The sequence below is a fragment of the Ceratotherium simum genome, chromosome 39 (assembly GCF_057802395.1).
Source record: "Ceratotherium simum simum isolate JZ-2026a chromosome 39, ASM5780239v1, whole genome shotgun sequence".
Taxonomy (NCBI): Eukaryota; Metazoa; Chordata; class Mammalia; order Perissodactyla; family Rhinocerotidae; genus Ceratotherium; species Ceratotherium simum.
This window is the reverse complement of record NC_141938.1, coordinates 6,568,787-6,581,288: the sequence shown is the minus strand read 5'-3', so window position 1 is coordinate 6,581,288 and position 12,502 is coordinate 6,568,787. Positions and strand designations below refer to the sequence as shown.

The window sequence follows — 12,502 nt, the reverse complement described above, 5'->3', positions numbered from 1 at the left end:
CCTTTCTGCCTCCCATCCTTCCTGGCCTGGCCCGTCCTTCCCCTCCAGGAGCTCCGGTCCCCAAGGTCCCCATGTCGGGGCCCATCCCTGCTCGAGCCCCTTCCAGCTCAATGGGCTCCAGGCGCGGGCTGTGAGTGTGTTCAACCGAAGGCACTCAGCCCACCTTCAGGCTGTTTCTAGCTTTCTGTTATTAACTCAGAACAGCTGCGACTCATTTAAAATCATTTTGAAATTACAAAGCAAAAAGAAGAAACACGAAAAATTGTACTGTGTCCTACCCTCTCCTACCTCAATTCTTGAAAGCAGCCAAATTGTTAAAAACCTATTTAAAAAGTTGCCAGACGGCTCAGCGACACACCAGAGTGATCAATGAGTAAAAACACCAGTGACGGAGAATACTCATTTGAGGCCAATTTTCATCGTTGTGATAGAATTCTCGGTTGTTTGGATCAAATTGCTTTTAAACGAATTGTTTTCAATCGAAATGACTTCAGACTGGGTCTCCTCACCTGTCTTCCCAAAGGGCCCACCCTGCTGTGCCCCCCACATGCCCCCCAGGCTGGGCTTGTGCCCCCGTACACAAAGCTTGCAGCGTGGGACAAGGGAGCCCAGCTCAGGCTGTGATTCCTCTCTGCCCCTTCCGGACACACACAGCCACCAAAGCATCAAATGTCCAAGGTCCCGTTTATTCCGGCAACCCGGAAAGAAAGGGTGTAAATAAAAAAAAGAAACAGATCCATGCACTCAACTCCTTGGAAGGGAAGCAGGGAGGGTGCAGAGAGAGGAAAGGAGACTGGATGGGAAGCAACAAGGGAGGGGAGGGAGGGCGGAGATGGACAGACAGACAGAGAAGCAGAGACAGGGAAAGGGACTGGAGAGTCAGATCAATAAAAAGAGACAGAGGGACAGCAATAAAAAGAACGAGAAAGAAGTCGCGTATCAAAATCAGAGATCAATAAAGGAGAAGAGACAACATTGAGAAAATACACCGATAGAAATAGGCAGAGAAGGAAAGCTGGGCAGGAAGGAGGGGAGAGAGAGAGGGCAGGACACAGACAAAGAGAACCTTGAAGGGACACAGGCGGAGTAGAAGGGGCCCCCGGTGGCCCTGGCGTGGCAGCCCCTAGGGTTCCCCAGCGGTGCTGATGACGTGGAAGAGGGTGACATTGTAGAGCACCTGGTGGCCGTTGTTCCAGGTGTACAGGGCCCGCTCCCGGGGGTTGTAATCCAGCATGGAGATGTGGGAGTACTGATTGTGGAAGGGCACGTCCGTGTACTCGTAACTGGACGTGTTGGTGAAGTAGGCGAAGTAGACCTTGGCCCCGGCCAGGTGGGAGTTGGTGACATAGAGCACGCCACAGATCATGAAGGCCTCGCCCGCGCTGCGCTTGGGGTAACCAGTGTCCCAGGACCGCACGACCTCGAGGGTGTGCGGGTCCAGCCGGCTGACCACGATGTTGCCCGCGTTCTGGTTGGTGGTGTAGACGGCCCAGAGCCCGCTCTCGTCCACCATGAAGTCCATGTCGGAGAAGCCGCCCCAGGAGTAGGGGAAGGTGTTGTTGTAGCCGGCCCCCGGGAGGCTCCTCTGCACCACCACGGAGCGCGAGCGGAAGTGGTACTTGACCACCACGTTGCTCTGGTACTTGTTGTAGAAGAGGGAGCCGTTGTAGACCACGTGGCCTGTGCCCGCCCACGGCTGGGGCAGCAGGTGCTGGATAAAGTTCTGGCCTTTGATGAAGTCTCCCAGGGTGCGGAACTCCAGCACCCGCCGGCCCTTGTAATAGCCATCCATGTACCAGACCTACGGGAGAGCCGCCGGTCACTGGGGGACCCCTGCCAGTGACCCCAAGGTTCCAGCAACCACTCAGGAATCAACCGTGGTCATTAGGGATCAACAGTCACTAAGCGGTCATTACCCAGTCATGGAACGTCCAGTGGCCGTTCATGGCCAGTTATAGTCCCAGTGACTGGGATTGTATGGTCAGGGAATGCCATTGGTCTTAAGACAGACCCTAAGTGGATGGTGCTTGATGCCTAAGGATCAGGGGAAATTGCAGTCTCTGGCAACTCACTGGGCCTAGGAATTCACTAGTCACTGGACAGCCCTTGAGTGATAAGAAGTCACTTGAATCCATTGCCTGTGGGTTACCCCTGTAACCACAAGGTGACCAGGCCTGTCATCAGCATCTTCTCCATCATCATCACTCACTGTCGCCGTGTTAATTAGCATTTGTGAGTGCCCTTACTAGTGCTGGTTACTGGGCTAAGCATCTTTAACGCCAACATTATCACAACCATTTTGAAGATGAGGAAATTGAGCCTCAGAGACATTAAGGAACCTGCCTTAAGGTTCCCTAGGTTCCCTAGGGAACCTTAAGGTTCCCAACCTGTCCAAGGTTCCCTAGCTAAGAATTGGTGGAGACAGGATGTAAATCCAAGTCTGATTCCCAAACCCAAGCTCTTTTTTTTGTGTGTGTGTGAGGAAGATCAGCCCTGAGCTAACATCCATGCTAATCCTCCTCTTTTTGCTGAGGAAGACTGACCCTGAGCGAACATCCATGCCCATCTTCCTCTACTTTATATGGGGCACCGCCACAGCACAGCCTGACAAGCGGTGCGTCGGTGCGCGCCCAGGATCCGAACCCAGGCAGCCAGCAGCAGAGCACACGCACTTAACTGCTATGCCACGGGGCCGGCCCCCCAAACCCAAGCTCTTAACCACTTGGTTGAACCAGCATAATCCCTGGGAGGCCAATGATCACAGTGGGGCGGTGGCTAGTTATGAACCTCTAATCTGTGATACTCAGTGGCCACCCAGTAACCAATGCCAGTCACTAGGATAGTCACTGGGTAGTTAATGGAGGATTCCTGTGGGTCAGAGGTGATGGGCAATCATGACCATGGAGGCCACTGGAAGTCCCAAGGTCATTGAGCGGTGCTGGTAGGTCCTAGTCCTTGGGAAGGCACTGGTCACTGATAATTCCTTAGAAGTCAATGGTGATTGGGAGCTGGTCAGCAGCACTAGTACCATTAGCGTCTATACAGTCATTAGAAGTCAACAGACTTGGGATTCACAGGGCTGGAAGGCCCTTGGTCACTTGCCAGTCACTAGACAGTCAAGGGAAGATCCAAGAGCCCTGGAGATCCTAGGACACTTCGTGCTACAAGAGAATCATTGGTGTGGCATCCCTGGGCACCTGCGGGCAGCCACAGGCTATGTCTCCCCAAGGCTCTGATCCCTGGGCTGGGCACAGTCACTCACCCGGCTGTCCGCACTGGGGGCCATCGTGTCGGTCATCCAGGAGCCGAAGCGGGACCCCATGGCCCGGATAGTGATGGGGTTACTGACCCCAGTCAGCTTCCCACAGCCTGGGAGGCAGGAACAGGGGGGATGAGGGTGGGGGACGGGAAGAGCCCGAGGGAGGCAGGGCAAGGGTGAGGTGGTGCGATCAAACGGGGAAGAGCTGGGACCAGGGGTGAAGGAGGGTCCAGAAATCTTGTCCCGAGATAGAGTCAGGCCATTTCCAGCTTCTGAGTCTATTTTTGGCCTTGGGTAGGGAGGTCAAGGGTCACAGTTTAGAAGTTAGAGGTCAAAACTGTGTCCAGCTTCTGGGCACAAAGGGAGTATAAGGGTTGGGCTTAGAGGTCAGGGGTCAAGGGGAAGGGTCAAGGCATACCCAGCTTCTGGGCGCAGGCGTGGAGCCGGGCCTCCAGTGCCATCACGCGCTGCTGCAGGTCCTCGTACCCGTAGGCGCCCATCTCCTCCTGGATGGCGGCGAGGCTGCCGGAGAGATTCCTCACCTCTTCCCGCAGGCGCACGATGGTCCGCGTGTCCGCCTTGTACTGCTCCAGGACGGAGCTTAGGGGCAGCAGCTCTGTCATCCTGTCCCTCAGCTCCTGCCCACCAAGAAGGACCACTCGCTGATCCCAACCCCTGACCTTTGACCCAGACCTGACCCCAACCCTTGACCCATGACCTCACCTCTTTGATGCACACCTGGCCCTTGACATTTGGCCTACACTGGACCCTGGGTCCCGGCCAACCCTTGGTCCTTCCCAGACGTGACCCCACTCTCGGAACCAATGGCCACCAATCCCAATTCTTCCCTTGACCCCTGACCTGAACCCAGAAGGACCCACCTGGAAGCTCTTGGCGGAGAGGGACCCATCAGCCGCCCGGAGCCGCGCGTCCAGGCTCCGCATGAGGGTCTCCATGCTGCGCACGTACTGGAGGTCACGGTACGTCCGCAACTCAAGCACCTCCATGGCCTGGGAGGCATTCTGGACCTAGGAACTGGGAGGGTTAGGGACAGCCAGACTCCGCCCCCGCCCCGAGATGCCACAGACAAGGCCTGGCAGGGCCGGAGGTCAAACACCCAACCAGCCTGCTACCCTGATCTCACCAGCAACCTCGCAACGGCATGCCCCGTCCGTCCATTGGCTCCAGCCTGGTCTGGCCACCGTCACCTCTCACCTTTCCCCTCCTGACCTGGTCTCCCTGCTCCCATCCTTGCCCCCAGCACTCAGTTCTCCACACAGCAGGCAGAGGGAGCTTTTCAAAAGGAAGATGGGATCACCCCCTTCCTGTGCAGACCCTGAGGGCTGGTCCTGTCCCCACGCCTGCCTCCTCTCCACGTTCATCCCCTCCAACCACCAGCCCCCTGTGTCTCTCAGACTCCAAGCTGCTCCCCTCCTCAGGGCCTTTGCACTTGCTGATCCCTCTCCCTGGAGCACTGTTCCTCTTGTCTTCCCACGGCTGGCTCCTTCTCATCCTTCAGGGCTCAACTCCAGCCTCACTTCCTCAGAGTGGCCTTCCCTGACCGCCCTGCCTCAGGTACCCGTTCTCCCTTTACGTGGTTATTTTCTTCCCAGCTCTGACTGCTACGTGGAATGTTCTTATTCATCTGCCTCCTTCAGGCGGATCCTCAGAGGCAGACCTGGTGTCTAGCTTGTCCACAGCTGAATCCCCAGTGCCCAGCACTGGCCCAGACTAGAGGCTCAACAAATGCTTTTTGGCTACATGAGTGAACTGAGTTTCCTTGCCCTGGCCTCTCCTAACCCAGACGGAGGGCCCCTTAGCTCCCACCTCCACCTGGTTAAGGTGACCACCACCTCGCCAAGGTGAATTCCACCTGGCTAAGGTAAACCCAGAGACAACACTGGATGCTTGTCGAAACACACAGATTTTCCTGAACCATCGTTCACGCGACACTTGGAAGTTCTCAGAAATCCCACAGCCTGATACCCATCCTGGACACAAAACATTCTAATAGCCATCGTCCATAATCAGAGGACGCCACGTGGACGTCCCAAACTGTTGGGGAAGCAGTTCTGGTGGTGTGCGCAGGCCAGGATCCTGCAGAGTTAATGGGCAGGAGACTGCAGGGCCAAGGTTCTCTGCTGAACCTCAGCTCTCTCCTCTAGAGGATGGCGGTGGGAGGTGGCCGGTCCCTTTCAAAATTGACATCAGGGCTGACTAATGGGCAGTGGCAAGGGGCAGCCATCGGTCTATAAAGGGCACCGAAACATCGTTGGGGATGTATTGAATGGGGACCATTTTATACTGACCATGATCAGAAGGGGAAGGAATCTCTATGTGAGTCTCTTGGGATGGAGGGTGAGACCCCTCCACAAGGGACACGAAACATCTTAGCAGGTGAGTCTGGCCCACGAAAGGGCTGAAGGGGCGTGCACGGTGGGGGCCGGAGCTCACATACAGGAGACTCAGACCCTGCCACTGGGGTCCTCCTTCTCTGGGTCCCCACGCAGCGCTCAGCGTCTCCTCCAAAGACACACTGAACAGATATTGACTAAGATATCCACCTGGAGGGCGGCCAGGTAGTGCCAGCGCTAAATAATCCGCACGGCTAGATCCGGCCCCAGTCATCAGGACGGGGGCAGAGGGCAGGGTGGGAACTGGGAGGTTTTCCTGGCCTCCTCAGGGAACCCGGGAGGTTCTCACCTTCTCCATCAGCTGCCGCAGCTCCCGACTCCGGCCGTCGCGGGAGCAGCTGCTCTGTGCGGGGATCACAGCCGTGCAGATGCATTTCCCGTCGGGCGCCTGGGCCGACGTGTACAGCTGCCAGCCTTCCTCGGGGCTTTGGAAGAGGGTCTGCAGGGAGGTCAGGGGTCAGAGAGCGGGGACCCAGTGGGGCATTCACCTGCCCCTGCCGGGGGAGAGTGGGGGCCCAGGGAAACGACAGATGCCCTTTGCTGGACCCCTGAAAAGTGCCGGACCATCTGCTGAGGGCCTGATGCATGTATCTCAATTTCTCCTCAGGGAGCCCCATTTACAGATGACAAGACTGAGGTATGCAGGGTTAAGAAACACAGCAAGGAATGGTGGGATTCGAGCCCTTCCACAAGACTCGAATTCATTCTCTCACGCATGTTCACACACACACAACACTGCCTCCATAACCACCAGTAGAAATAGACCCATTCATACTGACCCCCAAACCTGGACCTTCCTCTCTGCTTCCCCAGCCCACGGTGACTGTGGATATACCTTAGGGGCCACTAAACACAACCTTACTATTGTCATCCCCCCACCCCCTGCTCCTGAGAACCTAGGCAAGGTAAGAGCCAAAGGGTGACAGAATCCTCAAGAGACTTCCAGACCTTTGAATAGAAAGTATCACCTTCAGATTCCTCCTCAATGGAACTTCAAGTCAGTTTATGCTATGCTGCTCAGATAATTCGGGGATGAATTATGGCTGTGGTTCCCAAGCCACGCTCCTTGGAACACTGGCAATCTCACCAGGCACACTGGAAAAGGACGCTCTGTGGTCAAATAAGTTTGTGCATTGCTGTATGAAATAAGTGTCTTTAATGCAGGACTTATCAGAGCCTTTGAAATGCTAATGTGCATCGGGAAACTCGAGAGAGTCATAATTTTCCAAATTTATTAGAAAATATCTAGTGAGTGCCTATTCTATGCCAGGCACAAAGTCTGGGGTAGGGGCTAGGAAGAGAGGGGTAAAGAAACCATATCTGGTTGCTGTCCAGGGATGTGAGGAGATAGACATTAAGCACATAATCCCACTGATACTTCTAGAATAATATGCTGCAGTGAAGGCCTCAAAGAAAGTGCAGGGAGGAACAGGGGGTCTCAGAGGAGGTGCCCCACGATTTGAGCTGAACCTGAGGGATGAATGAGCCAGGAGAAGGGGAGAAAGGATGGGACACTTTGAGCCCCACAAATTTGAATCAATATCTGGAGGGATTTGAGAAACATTGTTTGAAAAGTACTGGATACTCCTGGATGGAACATGCTAGGCCTCCAGATCAGGCCCCCTTGAGCTTCCCCAGAACACACTGGAGTTAGTCACAAGTCCAAATCTCTTTGGTTTTATAAGAGCATGTTGGTCTCATTTGTTCAATAAAGATTTATTAAGCTCCTACCGTGTGTCAGGCTGTATTCTGGATGTTGAAAACACAGCAGTGAACAAAAGATACAAACACAACAGCTCTTCTAGGAGTTTACATTAGAGAGAGAGAAAAATAAACAAACAAGTAAATATCAAATATTTAAAGAGTGATGAGTGCCATAGAGAGAAGAAATGCAGGGAAGAAATGATGGAGGACACTGGGGTTGGGAGTGATTGGGGTTTGCAGTTTTAGGGTGGCATGGCAAGGCCTCCAAGAGAAGAATTCACTTGAGTCAAGACCTGAAGGAGATGAGGGAGGAGCCATGCAGATATCTGGGGAAGGCAAAGAAAACAGCACGTGCAAACGCCCTGAGGCAGGACTGTGCCTGGTGTATTTGGGAAACATGGAGACTGGTGTGGCTGGAGTGGAGTAAGGAAGGAGGTAAGTGCAGGGGGAGGTGAGGACAGGGAGGGGACAGGGCAGTGCATTCAGGGCCTGTGGGCTGTGGGGAGGACTTCGGTTTTTGCACTGAGTGAGGTGGGAGCCATGAAGGGTTCTAAACAGCGGATGGACATGACCTGACTCAAGCATTCACAGGCGCCCTCTGGCTGCTGTGGGGGGAACAGACCATGGGTGGCGAGGGTCGGGGACCAGAGCAGAGGCGACTGCACCAGTCCAGGCAACCACTGATGGGTGGTGGCCACCGAGGTGGGATGTGGAAGATTCTGGTCCTATCTAGGATGCATTCCTTGGGCCCAGAAGAAATTCTGATAAAACCCCAGTGTTTAATAGAGAAACAAAGCCCCATAATAATCGATCATTCGCATGGCCGTTACTGATGGCCCAGCAGAGGCGGCTCCCACGAGCCGCAGCACAGAGAAGCCAGGCTGTGAGTTACGAGCAATCCCGGAGGCTCCAGCCATTAGCCCACCTTTTTCTCTCCCACTCAATAAAATCTCTTTTTTCAAGCTTATGGGAATGTGAGCAGGTGATATCATTGTACAGACGAGCTTGACTCCTCTATTAATTTATAAGAAAAACAAACCATTCAGAAACGTCATCTGAAACTATTGTAATTAGTCATTCTTTGTGCCTTGTGTACACCCTTCCGAGGTTCTTTCTGAGTCCACGTCTCCCCCTTGGAGGAATGAAGTCATTCGCTTTCCCAGCCTCCCTTGCACGCAGGTATCCCCACTGCCAAGGGCTTTCTCTAGTGGTCGGAGCCCACTCTGCCTTTGCGCTGGGCAGGCAGAGTCCCTCCCAGCCGGCAGTCCCAACAACGCCTCATGGAAGGTAGTGATCAACACCAGCCCTCTGCCTCTCGGGTGGGAGAACCCGGAGGTGCGAGTTGCACACGGTTTGCCAGGGGACCCCCCTGGGACCTGCGCCCACCACAGCGTCCTGCTCATTAGCTCACTCTGCACGAGTTTCCTTCACTTCCTGTCTTACTTCCCCCACTGGTTCCTCCTGGAATCACCTCCCACATGGATATTTGCACTCAACTCTACTCCTCCAGCTCTGCTTCTGAGTGAGCCCAACCCAAGACAGGAAGGGTGGCCCAAGGCAGCCTTCCCCTTCGTTCTGGGACAATCTGGGACAAGAACTAGCTTTGCCTCCTTTCATGACAAATCCAGTTCTTTAAAAAAAAAAAAAAAAAAAAGCAGGGGCCAGCCCCATGGTGTAGGGGTTGGGTTCAGTGCAATCTGCTTTGGCAGCCCAGGTTTGGATGGCCGAGTTTGGATGCCAGGCGTGGACCTACACCACTTGTCAGCCACGCTGTGGCGGTGACCCACCTACAAAATAGAGGAAGATGGGCACAGCTGTTAGCTCAGGGACAATATTCCCCAAGCAAACAGAGGAAAATTGGCAACAGATTTTAGCTCAGGGCCAATCTTCCTCAGCAAAAAAAAAAAAAAAAAAAAGTGTGCGAGTCCAAGCACCCCCACCCGTGCTCCCCTGGCTTGCTCCCCAAGCAACTTGGACAGAACCCCCTGAAGAGCTCCATTTGCGCAGAGACAAAGCAGCCCGGTTCAACGTAATTAACATCTCCTTCCAACATTTCCTAGCGTGTCCTTTGAAGCAAACAAGCCATTTTCTCAACAATTGAAATATTGAATTGTAAAAGAGAAGCAAGATTTAAGTGGTGAGGAGAGGAGGCCTCCACGGCTTTCCTAAAATAATTGTCTGCGTCGGACGCACCTCGCTGGAGTGTTCTCTGCAGCAGTGTAATTAAATGCCTGGGGTTTGGCTGCCAAATCTCGGCACGGCAGACATCCTGAGTTTTGCCCGTCAGGTTCATGTTCAGATATGCAGGCAAGTTCATGTGCCCGGGGAACCGCTGGAATGTCCTGGAAGGCTAAGTGTTTGAGAATCCAAATCCCAGCTCTCCCAGAATGGGTGTGGCTTGGATCCAGAGTCATAAAGTCTTGGGGGGGTCACAGTTCGATGGATGGAGAATGGTCTACACAAATGGAAATGCCTCGTAACGCAGGTGTGGGAGCCCAGGTGAGCTCTCCAGGTACAGACACCTCCGACTGGGTGGCCTGTCTCACCCGGGCTGTGGCACATGCGCAGGAGAAGCCAGACGCTCTCTCGGCTGAGCTGCTGGTTCTGAGTTTAGTGCTCCTGCTAAGGGGATCTAAGAGGGTCAACTATGCGCTCAGGTGGCTGGGCCTCAAATTGTCTTTTCTGGCTGGGATTTTTCAAATCCTTGCACCCGATTAAGCAGCAGTCTCCATAACAGGTCCAGGACTGACGGACTAGGAGACACGCAGGAAAAGCGTTCCTCGCTGTCACACGCAGGACCATCGTCTCAGCCTATATCTCTGCCGCCTACACTTTGTTTCAAAAACAATTCCTGGTTCTGCCGGGGCCAAGGGATTGCTAAGGAGCCCGGGGGCAGCCATCCATCCAGCACTGGCTACGGGGGATTAGCCGACAGGAATACAGCGAGCGCCTGCCTCTTAATAAGACAAGGATATGATTGCGTTTGAGGCCGGATAATTTAATCAGGAAGCAGATGCAGCTTGGGGCTCATATATTTATCTGTACCTTGCCTTGTTTCAGAGAGGATTCCAAGTGGATTACAAGGATATGTAAAAGACCACAGAGAGCTCCGGTTAAACAGGGGCAGGAATTAGATGCTCCTGGAGGGCAGTCTGCCAATCTAGACCCAGTGTTGAGGTTTCTGCATTTGCATTGAACTCAGCCAATCCGCGTCTAAGAATCGAGCCCTGGGAAATCGCATGGACCAGCCGTCGATGGCTACAAAGATGCTCATTAAAGCGCTGTTTAAAAAAAAGCATGGCTGTAATTTTTTCCCTCCAGTTGTCTGACCATAGTGTATTGATTTCAAAACATAAGGTGTACCCACAGGAGGGAATACTATGCAGCCATTAACATTGAGGCTTAGTCGGGATTTTTGTTGCCATCTTCCAATTTATCTTATTTTCTGAGTTTTCTACAATGAACACGTAGTGGTCTTGTAAAAATGTTTTTCAATCCCTTACAAAAATTTATTTTGCAAAGGAGAAAAGGGGGGACGTGGAGCCAGAAGTGAGGCTAAGAAAAACTCATCTCTTAAAAACCTGAACATCAGCATATGGTTGGGCCATAAATTTGGCTCCAGGCTCCAGAGCAGCCAACTCGAAAAGGAGAAAGCTGGTCATTTCTGCGGTTCTCAGTGTCCTGAAACAAAAGCACGCCAGATGCTCCGGAGAAAGCATCACTATTTTTGGCCCAAGAACAGGCAAGGATCTCTCCCACGGTCCTCCCAAAAAGGAGTCCGGTGATGTCACCAGCATCTTTCCAGACAACATCCTTACGATAGAAATGACTCGTTTCCCCTGGATGTTTCTTATTCCGACTCGGATGGTAGAGCAGAGCCGGATGGTTAAGAGTAGTGTCCTGGGGGCAGGCTGCCTGCGTTTATTTCCTGACTTGGCCACTACATGCTGTGTGACCCGGCCAGGTTGTTTAACCTCTCTGTGCCTCCATTTCCTCATCTGTAAAATGGACACAATAGCTGTACCGACCCCACAGGGTTGCTGGGAAGCTTGAATGAGTTAATAATATATGTGGGAGCAATTTGAACAGTCAGCAGCGTGTAGTAAGTGCTATGTAAGTGTTTGCTATTATTGTTACTATTATTAGAACCGTTATAACACTTTAAAGTCAATTTAGTAACTTCTTGAAGTCAAAATGGTTAGAGTTTGATGCAGGCACTGAATTGAGACGATCTGGAAGAATCGATGGGGGTTCTGTGGAGTCAGGGCTGAGGCTGCAGGATGAGGAGGGGTCACAGATAGTCCAACGTCAGAGAGGAAGGAATGAGAGAGTCAAGCCCCGTGGAAGATGGACGGAGATGCCCCATCCCAGGCTCCATGTGGCTCAGCCAGCTTCATGTCCCAGAGCATCTCCTCAAGAGAATTTGGCAGAGGGTGTCCTGTTCAGCTTACAGGCAATCAACAAGGCTCACCCTGCCGTGTTCTCTCTGGCCCATGCTACAGTCCATCTCACTCTTCCTGGAACACTGCTTTTTCCCACCTCCGGGCCTTTGCACCGGCTGGACCCTCTGCCGTCAACACTCTCGCCCCATCTCATGGCCAGGCTATGCTTCTCCATCCCTGGGGCTCAAGCATAAAGGTCTCTACACGTCTAAATGTCTAACAACCTAAATGTCTCTCCCAAAAGCAGTCTCCCCTGTCCCTGCCCCATGTTATTACCCCCCTTCTCAAGGCATCCTGTGCTATTTTTCATAATACTTCTACTTCTTACTATATGTCAAGCATAGTTCTAAGCACTTTCCACGTTTTAACCAATTTAATCGTCACCACAATGCTAGAACGCAGGCACCGTCATTATCCGCCTTTGATAGGTGAAGAAACTAGGGGAGAGAAGGGTCAAGTTTTGTTTTGTTTTGTTTTGTAGTGAGGAAGAGTGGCCCTGAGCTAACATCTGTTGCCAATCTTCCTCTTTTTTTTTTTTTTTTTTTGCTTAAGGAAGACTGTCAGTGAGCTAACATCTGTGCCAATCTTCCTCTATTTTGTATGTGGGACACCGCCACAGCATGGCTCAGTGAGCGGTGTATGAGTTTGCGCCCGGGATCTAAACCTGCAAACCTCAGGCTGCT

The 12,502-nt window shown here is 52.9% G+C and overlaps 1 protein-coding gene across 3 annotated transcripts in view; it reads right to left on the bottom strand.

Annotated features, from left to right (window-relative positions):
• Positions 1-667: 667 nt before the first annotated feature.
• OLFM2 (olfactomedin 2) overlaps positions 668-12,502 on the bottom strand; it is a 59,132-nt gene continuing 47,297 nt past the window's right edge. For all 3 annotated transcript variants that reach the window (XM_087425492.1, XM_087425491.1, XM_087425493.1), the window contains exons 2-6: positions 5,963-6,112; positions 4,141-4,287; positions 3,678-3,897; positions 3,263-3,369; positions 668-1,801 (exon numbers count right to left, since the gene is read on the bottom strand). In XM_087425492.1, coding sequence (XP_087281618.1) covers positions 1,124-1,801; positions 3,263-3,369; positions 3,678-3,897; positions 4,141-4,287; positions 5,963-6,112 — 1,302 coding nt within the window. In that variant the 3' untranslated portion in view covers positions 668-1,123. The remainder of the gene's footprint in view (positions 1,802-3,262; positions 3,370-3,677; positions 3,898-4,140; positions 4,288-5,962; positions 6,113-12,502) is intronic.